Source organism: Spermophilus citellus (assembly GCF_964194105.1).
Source record: "Spermophilus citellus genome assembly, chromosome: 10".
NCBI lineage: Eukaryota > Metazoa > Chordata > Mammalia > Rodentia > Sciuridae > Spermophilus > Spermophilus citellus.
This window is the reverse complement of record NC_138197.1, coordinates 99,533,700-99,554,218: the sequence shown is the minus strand read 5'-3', so window position 1 is coordinate 99,554,218 and position 20,519 is coordinate 99,533,700. Positions and strand designations below refer to the sequence as shown.

Genomic DNA, 20,519 nt, shown 5'->3' with positions numbered 1-20,519 from the left:
ATAACACAGGAAAGGAAATTGTCACATTATAGAGTGAATATTTCATTTGGGACATATTATTTATTTTTTGAATGGAGATTTATCACTCTGGACCTGTTAGTTTTGTTTATATTGAAAATATCTCCATGCAGATGTTTTTGTCAAACTTTTAATGGAACACTGTTGTTATGATTCAGAGAAACATGGATATTTACTCTTTATTGCAATTCTACTTTGACTTACATAATTTAAATTTTCAGAACCCCAAAATTTTCTTTTGGATTATAATTACACATATAGAAGTTTTTCCTCTAGAAACTAGATTAGTGCATCAATAATTTTAGCTGAGCATGATTTTAGGAACACTGTTAATTGCTGCAACTACTCTGTATACAAAACTGGTTAATTCAAATACCAAGAACCGCATATTGCAAATGTATTGAGAAGTATTATATTTAATAATTAAACATTGTATTAGTTTCGTGTTACTATAACAAAATACCTAAGGCATATTAATTTTATTTATTTATTTTTTGGGGGATACCAGGGATTGAACTCGGGGGCCCTCAACCACTGAACCACATCCCTGTCCCTTTTTTGTATTTTATTAAGAGACAGGATCTCACTGAGTTGCTTAGTGCTGTGCTGGTGCTGAAGTAAGCTTTGAAATCATGATCCTACCCAGCCACTGGGATTACAAGCATGCATGCCTGACCTGAGGCATATTAATTTTAAAACAAAAAGAGGTTCATATATCTCCCTTTTTGGAAGACTGAGAGTCCAAATACCATGGCTCCGGACTTTGCAAAGGCCCCCTTGACTATGTCACCTCTGGGTGGATGACAATGGTGGGAGCATAGTGGTAACAAGAAATCACATCACTGACATGAAGCCAGAAAGTTGGGCGGGGGGTGGGGTGGGGGGTGGGGTACTTGCAGGATCAAGTTTCTACAAAAATCCATCCTCTCCAGAGAACTACCAAGGGATCCCAAGAATCACCTTCATCCCTTAGGAGGGCAGTGCCCTCAATGGACCACAGGGCCTCTAACTAGGCCCTACCTCTGATCCAAGCTTCCAACACACGAAACTGAGGAACACACTAAAGCCATTTCAAATATAGCAACTATCTAAATGTTGAACATCTTCATGTGCAGGGGGAAAGAGGAATAGAGCTGGAGTTGTGGCTCAGTGGTAGAAGCACTTGCCTCCCATGTGTGAGGCCCTGAGTTCCATCCTCAGCAACACATAAAAATAAATAAATAAAAATAAAGATATTGTGTCCATCTACAACGAAAACAAAATTTAAAAGAATAATACATTAAATTTTATATTTGTTAATGACAACTGAATGTTCCTTATTGTTGCTGAAGGACAAAAATTAATTAAAACTTAATTTTTGGACATAAGAATAAGTGTCTATTGACCTTTTTTGAGTAAAATTTATCAATCCACTGAAGTTGCTTAAAGGAGGGGGAAAAGGCTTATTAATAGAAATACAACCAAAAATTATTTAGGGTATTTTTGAATATTAAATTACTTATCTTTCATCTCTGTTTGCATTTTCTCTTACCTAAAAATTGATACATGCAGGCATTTCATTAAATTCAGTAGGTGTTTTTATGTCACATTACTTATTCAGTGAGGCCTGATTCTCTGTTTTTATCTTAACATCATTTGGGGACTACTTTCGATAAGAACATATTTTACATGTTACTCCCTCTTTCTCAATATTAAAATGTAGCACCGTTTTATTCTTTATTTAAGGTCACCTATTTTAGACTTCCATAATCTTCATTTGTGTCAGAAATTACTTTTTTTCTGATAGTTCTTAGATGGTACATTAGTTCTTGTGGACTGTGCTTGAATGTATGTTGAAATTACTGGTTAAAAATATTTTTCTGTATATGGTTCATTGAAGAGTAACTAGACACACATGGATTTCTCCTAACACTTCATTGGCTCATTACTGAGGAGCAAGAAAGTGTTTTTCCACTATCAGAATTGAGTTGTTTGATTTTGTTTCATTTTGGAGACCTAGGAAAAAATTGTAGGTCTTTTTCAGCACATTGTTCTTCAGTTGAATTGAAATTTGGAAACTAATGGACCAAAGACAGACTCCCAGAAGGCAGTGTGTATTTGACCTAACAAAGGGTGTTTCAGCTCACAAATAGATTTTGCCGATGGGAGACCACTTTCTGGTTTTCTTCCTGAAGAATTTTTTTCAATTAGATTTTATAATGCCTTGTTTCACCACATGAAATGCTTCACATATAGATAGATCTAAAAGAGAAGAATTACCCATTGGGCTCTATACCAAATGTTATATTAGTATTTGGCAATTGCTGGTTAGAGTGTAGCCTTGAGAAAAACTGCCATGATTCACTATGATTATATACAAATAACCTCCATATGCTAACTAGCAATGAGTGAGATCATAAATAGCCTCTATTTCCTATAATTGATCTGGTGGCATTTACAGGAATAACATTCAACTGTAACTAGAGGTCTTGGTTAATATCTGAAATGTTAATTAACCCTGACCTTAATAAACAGCTTTCTAAAAGTGAAAAAAAGTATCAAGAATGTACTAACATTTAATTTGTTGCTAGGAAACAGTCAACACTTATTGTTTAGGTCAAGAGGATTCCTACAGAACATTAAAGCCAAGGCACAAATTATGCCTGAAAACAGGTTTATAGAAAGGGGCTCTGATTTACAAAATGAAAAAAGAGTATGTTGCTCTTCTGAAAAAGTTGAATTAATGCTTTATTTGTCTTTACCCACAAAATGTATTATTTTATATATGTGACCACTCTTGATTACAGGTATTACAATGGAAATTTTTATTGACATATATTTGCAGAAAAATTATGGCAGCCTAACATATCTTAGACTACCAAAACATTAACCCAATTCTAGAAAAGAACAAACACTTCTAACTCATAACTCTACCTAGGACAAAGAAAACTGGACAATTTTTAGTGTGTTTTTGATGAAAATATTTCCATTAATCTTTAAAAATAATGTTGAATTTAGTAAAATCACACAGAGAACTGTTGCTGCCACCCATACCAACCTGCCCAGTTTTTAATGTTCAAGTGCAAGATAACCAGTAGTTCAAAGAATCAGTTGCTGTCAAAAGCAGCTGATAATGTAACCAAAATATAATACTAACCAACTCACATCCCATTTTCTGAGGCTTCACACCTCAATCGAAAAAGCTAATGCAAACTCAGAGGAAAACCTGCACTTCAGAACTCATCACTGGAGACCCAGCAAACTTATAACATAAAATTCCCTATTTATTAAAAGTCAATGAGAAATTTGACCTCCTTTGCTTTGCTAAAGGCATGGGAAAAGAAAGAGAAAAACCTCTGAAAGGGACAATAAATATCCTACTTCCTGCAAAAATTCATTCTGCTCTGGATGAAATAGGTAGTGGTAAAAAGACTGGGAAGCAGACATCCCTCACCTGTTCTTCATGATTATACCCAAAGAAAGACTTAGCACCTTTCTTTTCAAATGAGATTATTCCAAGCCAAATCAGGAGTTAAGTAAAGAGATGGAGGTAGATACATCTGTAGTTTTCAGATCACATACAAATGCTTTATCGGCATCATGGATGAACAGAAACAAAAAAAAAAAAGAGAACATATTTAAGAAACTTCTATTTATGACTATAATGAAGTACATTGAATAAAACAAATTTTTAACCAATAACAAATAGAAAGGATAGATAAATCTATACAGAGCTATTAAAAGGTAGTGGAAAGCAACTCAGACAACGAGGACTAGAGATCTTGGACAAAAGAGAAAATGCATAGCTAAATGGTAAACCTGACATCCTGGACTGCTTCTTCCCAGTCTCATAGATCACAAGGAGAAAGAGGGTTGAAATTCAGAGGTGCCCAAACTGCCAGGTTTTGAGGAACCAAGAACCTGGAGATAAGCTTGACATTTGTTACAACTTTTCTCCTTAAACATTGGTGGACTTTTAAGAGAAATATAATTGGTGAACTTTTAAGAGGATTAGAATTAGAAGAAAAAAAATTTGATGTCTGGCATTCGACTTTAAAAATCAAACAGTTCAGGTAATGGTGAAAAGGAGGAAGATCAGGAGAATAGAATCAGAAAATAAGAAGATATATTTTGCAGTTGACCTTGACACTGTGCTTCCCCTGACCCCAGACATGAACTTTAAAACAACTATAATTACTTTACTTCTTTAATGTTAAACAGAAGAAAACTCAAGCTGGTTCTAAATGAATGCATTAGGACAAATTAATAATGCTTTTGAAAAAAAATTAATATAAAATACTCTTCCCTCTTCCTGCAAATTCTACCTTGATTTTATAGAAAATGGAAATAGGGGAAAGTAAACAGCCAAGGCTGAAAAATGTTTCTCAAAATATTTTTAAGCCTTTTCTGAAAAAGGTATAAATTTCAATCAGAAAACAAAAATTAACAGGAACACTTATACTTTAATACAGGGATTTTTTTTTTTCCTTTCTACAAGGAGAAAAAATATTTCAATGTTTTTCATTGACCCATATCCCTTAAAATTTTTTATTTTCTATGGAGCTTTATGGTTCTTCTGACTATTTTATTAGTTTTCATGTTACATTCTGCCAACTCATAACAAGAATAAATAGAAAAGAAATGATAAAATATACTTTTCTAAGTGTTCATCTAAAAAAATGAACACATGACATTTCTCTGAAGGTTTTATTTTTAGGAAATATAAATATAAGTGTTTTGTACCTAAATAAGCTACTAATTTTTCACAAAAGCAAAACAACTTGCAACTTGACCAGTACTTGATTTTTGAATTAGTATGTTATTGGAAATAATGAATTAAAAATACTAGGGTTCAAGTATCAGTGTACTTAGTCCCTGTTATTATTTTACTGTTCTTTTTGTTTTATAAGTTACTCTATGTGAGAATAAAAATCATTTAGTGTATATGCAATATTTAAGTAGCAGTTAATAAATATTTCTGATGAAGAACAGATCTTTTGCTGTTTACTCTCTCTGTTATCAAGACACAAATAAGAAATGTCTCCCTCTGGTGGTCAAAACGTTGAACTTCAGATGAGCTCCTAGGGCTGTAGTATGAAAATAAGAAACTTTGTGACATGTTTCAGTAAGTGTTGTTTCAGTGATAGAAAACATTTTGAAAATGACAACTTTGTTTCTCAACTAGGTGCCTTAGGGAGTGGGCCAATCAGCATAAATGTGACTTGGTCGAATACCTGTGGTTTGTTTCAACCAGAGATTGTCTTTACTGAACAAAGTACTACAGGCTAACAAGATGCATCTCTTTCCCCAGATGTGCTGGTATGGAGCAATGATCGAGTTATTCGCTGGATACAAGCAATTGGACTTCGAGAATATGCCAATAATATTCTTGAAAGTGGCGTGCATGGCTCACTTATTGCCCTGGATGAGAATTTTGACTACAGCAGCTTAGCTTTATTATTACAGATTCCAACACAGAACACTCAGGCAAGCCCTTTTGTGCTGGTCTTGGTTAATGTAATGACAAACTTAACTTTTAGAGGAAAAATGTGGCTCTCTGTTCACAATTCTTGTTTTTTAAATTAAACTTATTTTTAACTGATACATAAAACATAAAAATTATCCATTCTAATGGGCTAATGTGATGTTTCCATATATATCATACTGTATAATATTTAAATCAGGCTAAACATATGTATTTACTCAAACATTTATCATTTCTTAGGGTAAAAGTTTCTAAATCATTTCTTCTTGCTTTTTGAACTTAACAATAGCACACCAGAACATCTTGCATCTTTGTAGTTGCAACTTAGTATCCATTAATTAGCCTTCCCATTCCCTCCCCATACTTTCTCCAGCCTCTAGTGGCCACAGACTACACTCAACTGCTATGAGATGAACTCTCTTAGATTCTACATATGTCTGAAATCATGCAATACTTGTCTTTCTGTGCCTGGCTTATTTCATTTAACATATTCATAATTCTTAATAAAAGTTAGCTCAATCTTTGAAATGTGTCACTAAGATTTTAATTTCAAGCTACTAGATTTCTAGCCAAAACAAAATCATAAAATTAAACAAGAAGGGTGTTAAAGGTTTTCTAGTCTAATTTCTTCCCTGAATGCCAAATTCCCCAAACAATATCCCTGACAGATGATCATCAGTCTCTTCCTCTCTGACAGGCAGTTCTTTCTATTAAATTGTCTGAATTATGCAGACACTTCACATTGGGTATGCCAGTGATTCCCAAATCCAGATAATTATTTGAATCAGTGGAGTTTAATACAAATTAAAAGTAATCTTTCCAATCTACATCAAGTCCTCTAAGAAATCAATTATGAAGGAATAGGGCACAGGAATTTTTAATATCTAAACTGTCTCAAAATGACTGTTGGCCAAATTTGAGAAGTACCTGCACAACTCTGATAAAAATGTATAGTCCAACTTCACTTTTTCTTTTGTTTTAAATATTTCAAAGTTTATATGAAATACTCAATTGAAATAAAGTAAGAAAGTGGGATCAAAGATTATTGATCTCAGAATTAGATGTGAGGCAATCTATCTACTCTTCCATGGACAAAAGAAAATGGCCCTCACTAGTATTTATAGCTAAAATTTGCAGTGACTTAAAGACATGGAGAAATAAAATCCTCAAGCCCCCATAACAAAACTACAGTTTGTAATTCATTCTCAGATAAATATAATATATGTAATTTTTTAAAGTAAAATGTGATTTCATTGATGGTAACTCTAACTTGTTGTCAACAGGCAAGGCAGATTCTCGAAAGAGAATACAACAACCTCTTGGCCCTGGGGACTGAACGACGACTGGATGAAGTAAGTTCTTACCCAATATTCAAAAGGGACCTTACCTGGCGCCACAAAGCCCTGAGTTCAATGCCCAGGACCCCAGAACAAAAACGAAAACTGATCTGGATCTTTAAGAGCATAGGAAAAATGACAGAACCTCCTTACTTTTAAGGAATGGTCCTTGGAAATTAACAAAATACTTGTTTTGTGGATAGAATCTAAATTTTTCCTCATGATTAGTCTTAAATATCAAATGATATTATTTAGTTTTGGAAAGAACATTATGCATTCATAAATATATCACTTTAGCACTTGGAAACACTGAAAAGTAATTCGAATGGCAATTTTTTTCAACATGAATGACTAAAATGTTGAGCAATTTTTTTAATTATAAGCAATTAAAAAATTAACATTGATTAAGATCAGCTTTTTAATAAGAAGATTCTTGTTTCTTAAATATTATATCTTCTCAGAAAATATTAGGATATTAAAGTGAAAAAAATTCAATAAATATTTTCAATAAACATTCTATGTTCAATAAGTTAATCTTTTCATTATTTTAGAGATCAATATTGCATTTTCCTTAAAAATAAATGAAATAACATTTAACAATCAAAAGATGTGAAAGCTATGTTCAATGTTAGAATCCATATGCATATGAGATATATATACATACATATATACATATATATATATATATATATACATATATACATATGTATATATATATATATATATATATATGTTTGAGATATATGGAAGACATTAAACACATAAGAAACCTCCTGAATGAATGAATGTGGGAGGTATAGTAAACCCTGTGATTGACAGAAACTTTTCGTAGTCCTGAGTTTTTTGCAAAAGTTTTCTAGAAGTGAAAAGGACACCTTATTATGAAGTAGAAAATACAGAGATACATAATTCTATCTTGCAAACTGCAGGTGTTTCTTGGCTATAAAAGTAGGCTGTTTAAAATGATTTTTGTGAATGAACTAAGCAAATCCTAAAATAGGGCAAAAGTTCTATATTCAAATGGGCAAGGCAGATGATCTTGATAGTATAAAACCCATGCTCTTCTTTATGGAGGAGATTATGGTAGATAATCTATATTCCATAATCTAACTTTTAATAAATTCATTCTTTTGTCCAATCAGGATATTTATCAATAATTTTTATATTTTGGGATTTTTTAGTTGTAGTTGGCAATATCTTTATTTTATTTTTATGTGGTGCCTAGGATTGAGCCTAGTGCCCCTCACATGCTAGGTGAGTGCTACTGAGCCATAACCCCAGACCCTTATCAATATTTTTAAAAATTCATTTAATACTTAATTGATTTTAGTGTTAAAAGTTTTTTAGCAGTATTTTTAGTACCTATTCTAAATTGCTAATTCAAAAAGGTAGTCTGATGAACTCCTACACTTTAGAATACAATTTTCTTATTTAAAATTAGAAAGGAATAACCAAATTATTAAAGATCTAGCCTATTGCTACATTCTAAAATATGGGTTGGCCTTAGGACACTGTCTTGGTAGAAGACAGCAGCCTATGTGGGATATGATGTTGCATCCTGAGGGTAATGAACAAGCAGAAAGTTCTGTTAAATAGGATGTGACTATCTGCTTTAAAAGTAGTCAACCTCTTTTATTTATTTTTAAAAGCACAATACATTATTTCATTATTTAAGCCCTATAGTCTCTTTTGTTCAACTTATTTTTGAAAGAACAAAGATAGCCAAACAACTTGCCTAAAATCATAGTGGATTTATTTCTTGGACTTTGCTGATCACATTCATATTCAACTGAAACAGTCTGAGAAGTGATGATATACCATTGTGGGCTTTAATTATAAAGACATCTTTTAATCCCATCTCACGAAAAGTGTTTTTTTCTCCCATGACATTGTTGCTTATAGTCCCCATTAACATTCTGTAGTAAACATATATATACTGTATGCTAACTGACCAGATATAAGGAGTCAAATAAAACTCAACTTATTGGCTAATTTTAAAGCCCTGAATACAAACATTATACGAGTTGCATAATCCTACAATGCAACAAAGGGTTTGGTAGAACTGAGGGATATTTATACTTAAGGCACTAGCTTTTCTAGGAATTCAAAAGTCTGAGAGGCCACAACCATGAAATTGTTTTTTTCTTCATTTACAAACATTCGGAGACCTAAGACAATATAAAACACAACAGTTGAAAACAAGAATGGCAGACATCTTTTAACTAAAATTTGGGTATGAATATGAGGTATTTTAACAATGAATATATGTATTAATTTATTTTCAGTCTCCCACATTGACTTTAAATGTCAGTTAGTTAAATTGGTAGTCTATTAAGAATTCCATATAAACCAGGAGTGGTGGTGTACCTGTAATCCCAGCAGCTCAGGAGGCTGAGGCAGGAGGATCACAGTTCAAAGCCAGCTTCAACAATTTAGTAAGGCCCTAAACAACTTAGAACTTGTCTCAGGATAATTTTTTTTCCCCAAGATGTTTACTTTAAAGATGCCAAATCTTAGATTCCCAATCACATGGAAAGTCCTATAAACACATTCCTGCTTCAAATCTCCTAACTCCTCATTTTGGAATCCTTTGAGCTCTGGAGATGAAGCATAAGTGTTCCATTTGTATACTCCATGGACTGAGTACAAATAATCTGTTACATGTTTCTAGGCACACAGCTTCATGTACCTGGACTAGTTGCTTTGTTTTCATAACAGCACTTTCTGACTCTGTACCAGCAGACTGATGACAAGAATTTTAGACGTGGCTCAACCTGGAGAAGGCAGTTTCCTCCTCGTGAAGTACATGGAATCAGCATGATGCCTGGATCCTCAGAAACCTTGCCAGCTGGATTTAGGCTGACCACAACATCGGGGCAGTCGAGGAAAATGGCCACGGATGGTACGGATGGTACAGTAGCTTTGTATTTTGGCTTGTAAAGTGAAGTGCTTGTTTAGCAAAAGCAAGTGTAATTCTCTAACCTCGCATAGCTTTGTGGAATTAATTCTTTTCTTGAGTTGGTTTGCTCTGCTTGAAATTTACTTTGCTTTCATCAAAAGCCAGACACTTTTGTAAACTGCTAATGCATGAACTCATGGCACTTTATTCATATTTTAAAAATAATTTACAGCATCCTAAAAAGATTGACATTGGCTAATGTTCACTCTAGGAAGCATAAAAGACATCTGCATGACTTGTGTTTCTTTACTCTTCCATTCCCAAAGCAAATAATTTGTTTAAGGTAGAGATTGGATTTGGACATGGTAAATGGCAATTAACCCCACTGAAACCTTGCATGTTTAAATACTGCAGGTTTTGTCATCTTAGAATCCAGATCATCAGAATTTTTACCTCTGACCAAGGCCAGAGGCCTTAAATAAACCAGCACAGTCATGAGAAGAGAATTAAACACAAAGCCAACAGTAATGTCCCAATACAATTTCCTTCGGTGGACATTAGACTTTTTTCTATATAATCAACAAAGGAAAACAGTCATTCTGGAGAGACAACAGTGAAATTGTAGTCGCAAAATGATTTCTGTTTGTTAAACATCAAAGAAAAATATTATAAAAATATTATCTCCTTATTAATCACTGAGAATCATTATTTCTCTTCAAGGTCACAGCTGTTATGGTTCTTAAAAATTAGTTTCAGCATAAATTATCATCTACACTTTTCTTATATGTTATTAATATTGTGGAACATGTTAGCAAAATTCATGAGGAATTTAGCATGATTAAAATTAGCGTAGAAGTTCCTCAATACTTGGAGAAAAACACAATTCACCATGCTGAATTCTCTGAGCCACTTCCGCAACCAAAACAGAAGCACCCTGGGGAACTGTCTTGTTAAGATTTCTTCTAAGGAGGAATACATGACCACTGGAAAGTTCCATAAATTACACTGGGATACATTTCCATTAGCAACTGGGTCTAGAGAAGAGGAACGTGAGTGGCTTACATCTGAAACAAAGAAGGTCTGCTACTATGTTCAGTATCCCGTTAGGCAGAGAAAAGAAATCTTTCTCATCTGAAATCTCGTACTCAATCATCCAAGAACCTCTAAAGCCCTTTTCTCCGTTTGCAGTTGCTTCATCAAGACTGCAGAGGTTAGACAACTCCACTGTTCGCACATACTCATGTTGACAAGCCACTCAAAGGAGGCAGCACTGACCTGCTGTGAGTAGTTTCCCTTTGGCTGACAAACCAGCAAAAGAAAAAAAAAAAAAATGGAAACCTACATAGACTAGTAAATAGGCGCTGTGCCTTTTGGTATGGCCTAGCAGTACAGAGGGGAGATAACCCCTTTGAACTGATAGAGGGGGGAAAGGCATCTTCTTTTTAACTCTCAGTTTGGTATTTCCTATCACCACCTGTCTGCCATGGTTGAAAGGTCTGTCTGTTGGAGGCCTATCGTTTAGTTATTACACTCGACTGGTGGTTAAACATAACGCTTTCTACTTTTCAGAAGGATTTTGTACTGATTCCCATAGCATTTTATTAATAAGATTTTGGCACTTAAAATTTAAACATTTTAAGTGACTATTTTATAATAAGGCAGCCAAAGTAGGCAGATGGGAATTTAAGCAAGTTCTTAAGAGTCACATAGTGGCAGAGAGAGGAAAATGACTTAGAAGTGTTAAAACAAAAGTAGAAACTGAAAACGTTGAACTCTCAGTATGTTGCTTTTCAGTGGTGTGATTTATATTTGTTGAAGACAAGTATGAATTTTATTAAACACTTGGAGCCTAGAAGATAGGACCAAAATGAAATTGATTTATAAGAATGGAAGATAGAAACAGCCACAAACCTTGTTGTATAACCATAATATGTAGTGTATTTGTGTTTAGATAAATACCTGTTAAAACTACTTCCAAATCCAGATAAAATGGCACTTTATTGAAAAATAGTTTTATAAGAAAAACCATATTTTTCCTACTGTCAAATGTTCACAAATTATTTTGAACTAAAACACAGCTTTATCGGAATACTCTAGAATTTTCAATGAATTAATATTTCGGAAAAAAAAACTTTTTGAAAGCAATATTTAGAATGAAATGTGTGCCCAGGGGTGGGACAGGAAGCAACACTAGGTACTAGCAGCTCACCTTGTGGTGTTAATTCACTGTTCTAACCCAAAAGCTCCACAATCAGCTGGGCTCTTGGGCCCAACATGGAGCTGATATGCTGCCTTATTTGAATCAATTTTGAAACCAATAAAACAAAAAGCATCCAGATTAGAAGTTTAATTTCAGAAAGTACAACCATACCATTAAAATCTTAATTATGGCATATAATTTGGCATATAATTAGGCATGATCTAAAGTATATAATAATTTGGCTGAACAAAAGGCTTTCCAAAATACTGTTTATAATTGATTCTACATGTAATAATTTCCTCGGGAATTGAATATTTCATTAATTCACAAATGACTATTTAATATGTTCAGTAGTGCTTGCTTCTCAGCTCTTGACTGATGGGTAGAATTACTTTTTAACTATTTGCAATGTGTTCTTTCTTTTTTTTGTGCATGGCATTCTGGTTCATATTTCCTACTTTCTTCCATTAAGTGGGATATAATGGTATTTATTTACAATGAGTAAATCCAGAACAATCGATTTTATTTTGGTGAAACAGCATCTTTGTTATAATTCAGAGCATACTATTTATAGTTTCTTTTGTTTCAGTAAGAATAATTGTGAGCATTTCTTAAGCATATTATGGCTAGAAAGAAACTTTGATGCCATACCACTGTCACAGAGCCTTGAAATCATGTTGTACCTATCATCATTATGTTTTCATCACAATTAAACAAAATAATCATTTAAGAGCTCTAAAATATATGAACTAGGGCTGGAGATGTGGCTCAAGTGGTAGCCCGCTCACCTAGCGTGTGTGAGGCACTGGGTTCGATTCTCAGCACCACATAAATGTGAAATAAAGATACTGTGTCTACCTAAAACTAAAGAAATAAATATTTTTTTAAAAAAATATATGCACTAGAAAATATAAATCTCTTCCATTGAATAGGTCAACTGAACCCAGTGCATAATTAGCATGCTGTCAAATTTCAGAAGGCATGCTGACATTTTCTGTGACTTCCTTTGTTTATGTTACTTCTATAGTTTCCCCAAAGTTGAGCAAATCCTACTATTTTAATTCCTTGCACAAAAGTGGACAAGATCACTTGATACTGATGTCCACTATGGTTTAGGTCTCAGATGAAGTTCTTTTCATTACATGGTAGGACCGGTGTGGGCAGGATACATGGATGTGCATCAGAGTAGGGAACTGGATTCACCAGGCCAGAACCTTTCAGTGAACTAACCCTGTTCATTACGTATTTTAGATGTCGTGTTTTCAGTCTACTCTACCTAAAGTGCACTACCATCTAAGAAGATGAGCAGTGAACCCTCTGTGAAGACCGAATTCGAAGGAAATAATGACAAGTAGTGATTTATTAAAAATAAAATGTGATTCCAGGGGTTATCAGATATCAAATTTGATTAGTTTACTACAATTGTAATGAAATGCTTAAGTCATTTGAATAAGAAGCATCACCCACGTCATAAATTCTGTACAACAGATGCTTTTATGAAATGGAGCCACTTGTTTTTCATGTTGTAATATACTAGGCATTTATGTATTACTGTGTATTTCTTTTTAAATGTGTAAGTCTTATGTAAATGGATATAAATATGATTTTTTAAAAAATAAAATATATGGTTCATGGAGTCTTGAGTGCAAACATTTGACAATTCCAAGTACTGTTTGTATTTTACCATTTCACCATTTTTACAGTTTTTGAATTGTAACAGTCAAATCAATATGTTTCCTAGAAGCATGTTTCATGCTTCAACACGTTTCCTTCAAGTCTGTTAATCCTTAAAGCTGAATACCTGCCTCTGATCATGTAAAAAAGAATGATTTAACCTGGAACTGGAGCCAAAAAATGACCTTTAAAGGCAATCAGGGATGTCCTTATCTCTAGAAATAGCACTGTGATGGCTTGATCTCCTTTTCAATACAAAACAAAGCCAAACTGTTTACAAGAGTCAAAAGCAATTATTTAAACAAATTTATATTAAAAAAAATCTTCTCTTGTTACCTGTGGACCAAGAAAAACAAAACAAACAAACAAACAAAAAACCATTCTTTCCTAATAAACACATGTTCATTCAAATACCTTGAACCATCAGCCCACACTGGACAGTGAATGTCAACCACAGCAGAGACTGAGGCTCATTTCCACTGGAAAAACAGAACCCAGATACCCTTCCTTTTTGTCAATGGAACAGAGCATTTGCCAGACTCATGACTAATGTTATAAGCTTTTAGCCAACATGGCCTTGTTGCGACTTCCCTGAAGTCAGTTTTATCAGAGGAAATAAACAAAAGGCAGAATGGTTACATATATAGTGTATAAAAAGTATAGAGGAGTAATCTCTTCCCTGTGGCTTTATTTGGTGATGTTATTGTTGTTTATTCTTTGTTTATATGGAAGATTTCAAAGTAAAATCTATTTAATAATACCATTTATCTAATTGCTGATTTTCTGCTGCTTGATCTTACTAAGCGCAAAACCTGTCATTAGTAATTTCTTTTTGTACTTTCATTTGCTGTTTGCACGTTCATTACATTTGTTTTGATGTCTATTTTTGTTTAACAGATACAGTCAAAAGGTAATGGTAACAGAAACCCTCTCCATTGTCAATAAAAAAAATACTTCCAGTTCTCTGTTTAAGCTTTATTTTCTAGTAACATAAAACTTGACAATTTATTTGAATTATAATGGATATTACTCTTTCAGTTACTCTCAAATATTTAACTTCAAAAGTAAGTCCGCCACTAGAGGGAGTACTAAACTAGCTTATGGACATGATTTTAAATTTTCTTAAAATGCTGGTTGAGCAAAAACAAAGTAAAATATCTAAACTCATCTAAAAATGGGGAACTTGATTCATTAAAATGAAATGTGATATAGATGCTATGATATTAAAATATTAGATATAGATTTGCATTTACTCTGATACACCATTGTGATAGCTTTAACTCTAAAGAAATACCTGCAAAATGAATTTATAAAGGGAAACATTTTATTTCAGTTCACAGTTTTGGAGGCTCCAGTCCAAGATTTGGCAGAGCCATTGCTTTGGGCCTCTGGTGGGTATGCCGGATGGCACCTGTTGATGCATGTGGAAGAACAAACAGCTCACCTCAAGGTCAGGAAGCAAATGAGAGAGGGGGAAAGTGTTGGGTCCCTGCAGCCCTCTTTGTGGTCATGCTCCCCACCCATGACCTAAGGACCTCACACAAAGCTCCTCCTCCCAAAGGTGCACACCAGTTTCCAAGATACCACCCTGGGGACCACGCCTTTAACACACAAGTCTTTGGGGGACACTCAGTATCCAAATTGGAAAAAGTAGTCAGTTTCTTCTTTTTAGAGATCAGGTAAGATATATTAGTCATTTATAAGGAACCCTAACATATATTGATGCCAAATCCAGCTACTTCTCTCAAAAAAAAGTATAAAATAAGCTGCAATTTATAAGACATTTTCTGCCAGATTCTAAAACCATTTAAAGGATTGACCTTGGAAATTCGGTGTTTTTTGTGACAACAAACATTGTGAATTCCAACATTTCAAATGATCAAATCAGAACCTTTCAAATACAATTTGATATTAACAAAACTTCTTTTTAAAAGGTAAGGCAGGTCTCATTTGGTTACATTTAATATATTTTCATGAGAAAAATAATTAATTGTAAAACATTTTTCTATAGATTTTGAAAAATTTATTTTGATTTTTTCAATTTCTTATAGTATAAAGTGTCAGGAAAAGACCAAAAGTAGATCATGCAGAATTTATTTTACAAAATATATGTATGATTGCATTTTTTAGTAACATTAAGTTAGTGTTTTTCAAAGTACATTTAATTCAAAATATTTTAGGTTCTATGTAGTAAAAGAGTTTTGTGGTCAAGTATTAAACTAGAAAATTCCTTTATTTTCCTACCAAATTATAAGAAGTCTGATGACTTGAAAATACCTTTATTGACCAATTTTTAATCACATGAATTTAATGGCACTTTCTCTGACCCTGCAAATGGGATAAATTTTCTCAATGAGAAATAACTACTTCCTTTGGTCTTATGCACTGTTTTTCATACCCATTTAACTGGAAAATAAACCAAGTTTTCTTGCTGAAATATCCCTTCACATTTAGTTGCCAGGAAAACAAACAAACAAAAAAAAGTAAACTTTACACAATTCTTGGACCTGGACCTGCCAGAATTTGTAACTTTCTAATGAACAATGATACACCGTCAGTTAAAGAATTTGCTATTTCAAGTTAACTGACTCATGTGAAAAAAATAAGGAAATACATTTTAATGCTGATATTAAAAATAGTTTATTTATAAGTACTACAGTTGTGATAATTGATAAAATGCATCCAGTAGAAAAGATATTTCAAAGAACTCAGCAACTTCAAGTTATTAAATGTCTATATAGTTAGTTTAATTCTGGATACTAAAGTAATTAAAGTCAAATATATTTTTCAGGACTAACAATCATGAAGGGAGTTGAAGCAAATAGGAATTTCCTTGGAGAAGCCATTTATTTTGTAACATACAGTCCAAAAGGAGCTAACATTTTCAGAATGTTTTTATATAAGTTGTAAATAATCTTTACAACACAAACAATAAACCTTCATCTATTATATCTCACATATATTTCATTCACCTGGACTATTATGTTAGAAAGATCTGCTCTTAATAATAATGTTTACAAAGGACTGAAAAATTGAGAAATACTTTGAGAAACTTCCAAGTTTCACTGGGCATGGTACATCTTTTGTGATTAAATGTATTCTTTGATAACTGATGCATGTAGAACCCTAAGTAAACAAATAGCTAATCATCTATTTTTATCTATTCAAGTTGATTGGTATATTACTGTAAACTTACTAAAGACTCCTTTTCAAATTCTTTTTAAAAGGATTAATAATTTTATAGAAGTCTAAAAGGAGAGATGTGTTTGGGCATAATAATTTTCAAATGAATTATTTATTTAAGAATTAGAATTTTCACATGAAACAATGGGTTTTTGATTTCTTTTAAAAATCGGAGGCTCTTACAGTAGGGGATCTTTTTCCCTCTTGGGCCATATTCTGCTGGGACTGGGTAGAGGCTGTTCCCTTGATGGAACAGGTGCTCTCCAGTCTCCACCAAGCCTTATTTTCCTGAAACTTGAGATAAATGGCTCAAACTCACATGAAAAGATCACTGGTGTTATAGTAACTCCTTGAAAAGTCCCTTGATCTTTAACTTAATGAAAAAGCTTTTGGAATTCTTCTTTAAGAGTTTTCCTTGCCACTCTACTCCACTTGTATATCATTTCCTTGATTCCATAGGAAATTGGAGTCATTAAAAAGTACACAGTCAAGTAAGCACCTGAGACATGAGTGGGACTTCTCAGGAGGCCTCATCTCCATGATGAGAAGACGGGATGGAATGACTCTAGGTTCTCTGCCAGACCTGTGACTTCTCTTGCCGAAGTGACAGATGAGCTGAAAGCAGGGCTATATCCCTGGCCACCCGCCTTCCCTCTAGACTCACGTGGCTAGACAGGTCCTCCTACCTAGATAAAATTTGTCAATCTGGATGACTACCTAAAACTCCCCATTCAACTTATTTCATTTAACACAATGTGAGTATCTGAAGAATATTAGGGCATACTCAAAATTTCTATAAAAAATTATTTTCTGACCTTGACTTGAATATTTGAATGTAGATCAAAGCTGTGGATTTTTAACTTCAGGAATCATCTATATAAGAGGAATTTTCAGTTCATGTGTTTTGGGGGAGTACAATTTTTAAAAAATCATATAATACATAGATTTTTCTAAAAGTGCTAGACAGCACATGATGAGCCATTTTACAGGCAACTGACAATGATATCAATTGTGTCAAATCAAACAGAAGGTACAGATCCTTTCACTCGTCTTGCTTAGACCACTTTAGACCAAGCTTTACAATTCACATTTCAACTGGCAAGTAATTTCTATTTAAATATTCATTTCTGGAAAACAGCTCAAATAATACCAACTAGACTATTAACTCAAAGTTGGAAAACAAAAAATGTCATGATGCCTGCTTTAGCACTTCTTCTATGTGCCCAAAAATGCTGGGGTCTTCGATTGTAGGAGTTACCTAGAAAGAAATTCAGTGTCAGAGAAATGCTCTTCCTTGAACCCTTTTAATGATCTTTATAATGAAAACAATTATATGCAGTGTTGTATTTCTATATCATCTTAAATTATAACGCTTCTGTTGAAAATATACAAATGAGAAACTTTGGACTTGATATTTAAAAATGTATGTATAGTCTTTCGGGGTAACAAAATAAATGGTTTAATTAGCAAAACTATTGGTCCTAGGACGGTACTTTCTCTGGAGTTCCTTTTCAGAGCCTTTCTGTATATTTCCATAGGGAGTTTTATTTTTTTTTATTTTTGACATTTATTCATGCAAGTACACCTTACTGCTGCATTGGCTTTAATTAGATATTATTGATAAAAATATGTGTACTTGTGCACAAATAATGTGCATACAAATTTAAAGACGATATCAGTCTAAAGTTTCCTAAAATAATTTTCCCTTCAAATAGAAGACATAATTAGGACATACATCAATTAGAAAGTTTTTTTTTTTCATTTTAATTGACTTTAATGATTATTGCTCATCTGCAAGGATTAATATTGCATTCATTAAAAATCATTCAATACAAAATGAACTTTTTCCTCCCAAGTTGCTCTCCACATGTTCCCTCTGATGCCAGACATTTTCCACAGTGTCCTTTGTTACATGGCTTGACAGAGACGGAGCCCTTACCTATTATTCCTATGGACACAGTAATAGCTATGGGATCAGAGGGCCAACCAATTAAAAAGTTTTAAGCATCTCTTATCAACCTCAAATATTTTGCTTTCTCATTCACTAATAACCATTAATGGCTAGAATGAAGGAAAATGTACTTTAAATTCAACATGATCCAGTTTCTACAAGTATGTTTGAATTTAACTAACATAATAACTGATAGAAAAATATTTTCACATGGATTCCTATAATCAAAGCATATGATTTTAACTAATCTGCCTTTCTTACTCAAACCCTCATTCCTACAGAGAGGAAATATGCGGTTTCCCTTTTAATATATTTTTAAAAGTCAGGGCTGGGGATGTGGCTCAAGCGGTAGCGCGCTCGCCTGGCATGCGTGCGGCCCGGGTTCGATCCTCAGCACCACATACCAACAAAGATGTTGTGTCCGCCGAGAACTAAAATAAATAAATAAATAAATTCTCTCTCTCCTCTCTCTCTCTCCCTTTCAAAAAAAAAAAAAAAAAAAAAAAGTCAGTCTAGTATGTTTTCTATGGATACAATTCATGCCGGAGAACATTTTTAAAGAGTTTTGCTGATGCCAAAGAAATGGTGAAAAACATTTCAGAGCTCAGACTAAACATCCTGGGTCATTTACCTTATAAGGCTTGCCATTGACGAGGGCGGATAGAGTAGATCGCGGAATTTTTCCAGATCTGGTTTTAGGTAACTGTTTGACAAACACTGCATTTCGAAAAGCAGCAACAGGGCCAATGCTCTGTCTAACATGTTTCACAATTTCTTCCAGAACTTGTTCCTCTGTTGCATTTATGTCTAGGGAGGAGTTTGAGATAGTAAACGCAGAATTAACCTGAGTTCATCATTCAGGCTCAAACAACCAGGAAGGACAAAGGTGCCTCACCTTTCTTCAACACACAGAGTGCAAAGGGGACATGACCTTTCAGAGGGTCTTCCTTGCCAACCACAGCACAGTCTGCCACAGTACCATGGGAAAGAACAGACTGCAATGAGAAAAGATAATCTCAGAATATATATATGTGCATATATATGTATAGATAATTTTAACATAGGAAAAAAAAGTAAATGTCAGAGAACCCCCAAATCCATAGCTGACTGCCTGAAAATCTACTGCAAAGTCACATCATTATTACTGAGGTAAATGGTTAGGAACCCTATGGTAGTTACTAAAGGCTGACAGTAATTAAAATAAATTGCTTAGCTTACCTGGAAAGGAAGGGAATTGTTTCTTCATCTTAATTTTTTATTAATGAGGTCAGAGAAAATTTGCCTTGGAAACCACACGTCAACAAAGTACAACAGGCCTCCTCAAACAGGGGTCCTCACGGTGATTTGATGTTGACATGGCTACCAAAGGACAACTTTTAAAGGAATCCAGGTCAAACAAGGAATTCAGTGTACAATGACCAGAACATTCCATTCCCCAAGTGGCCACTCAATAAGAAAGGATTTTTCGGGGATTTGAAAGAAGAGGCTGGACATGAAAGATGTCCCCACACCAGATAATCATTACTGATGAGAAGCCATGTGGCTTACCCTCAGCTCTCAAGACCTTACTCAGCAGAGTCACTATCAAGAATCCTAGGAATCCAGAGATAACCACATGAAATACAGATGCTTAAGGTCAGAAAAATTCTGCTGTCATGGGATTTTTAAAATGCATATTCAAAAAATCCTCTTCTGAGGGATTAATTTATATTGCAGTGGTTTCAAATGTCTAATGGCTAGAGAGAACAGCAAACAAACTTGATTCCAGCAGTTCACTAGGGCAGTGTTTCTTC

At 33.9% G+C, this 20,519-nt stretch overlaps 2 protein-coding genes across 8 annotated transcripts in view; one reads left to right on the top strand and one right to left on the bottom strand.

Moving 5' to 3' along the window:
* Positions 1-10,965, top strand: part of PPFIA2 (PTPRF interacting protein alpha 2) — a gene marked incomplete at both ends in the record, with an annotated part of 453,530 nt that extends 442,565 nt beyond the window's left edge. For all 7 annotated transcript variants that reach the window (XM_081311622.1, XM_081311628.1, XM_081311626.1 and 4 more), the window contains 4 exons: positions 5,309-5,484; positions 6,766-6,834; positions 9,562-9,721; positions 10,907-10,965. In XM_081311622.1, the coding sequence (XP_081167748.1) occupies positions 5,309-5,484; positions 6,766-6,834; positions 9,562-9,721; positions 10,907-10,965 (464 nt within the window). The remainder of the gene's footprint in view (positions 1-5,308; positions 5,485-6,765; positions 6,835-9,561; positions 9,722-10,906) is intronic.
* Positions 10,966-15,667: 4,702 nt separating this feature from the next.
* ACSS3 (acyl-CoA synthetase short chain family member 3) overlaps positions 15,668-20,519 on the bottom strand; it is a 173,259-nt gene continuing 168,407 nt past the window's right edge. Inside the window, exons 14-16 of the mRNA XM_081309979.1 lie at positions 19,622-19,721; positions 19,358-19,533; positions 15,668-18,033 (exon numbers count right to left, since the gene is read on the bottom strand). Of these exons, the coding sequence (XP_081166105.1) occupies positions 17,965-18,033; positions 19,358-19,533; positions 19,622-19,721 (345 nt within the window). The 3' untranslated portion in view covers positions 15,668-17,964. The remainder of the gene's footprint in view (positions 18,034-19,357; positions 19,534-19,621; positions 19,722-20,519) is intronic.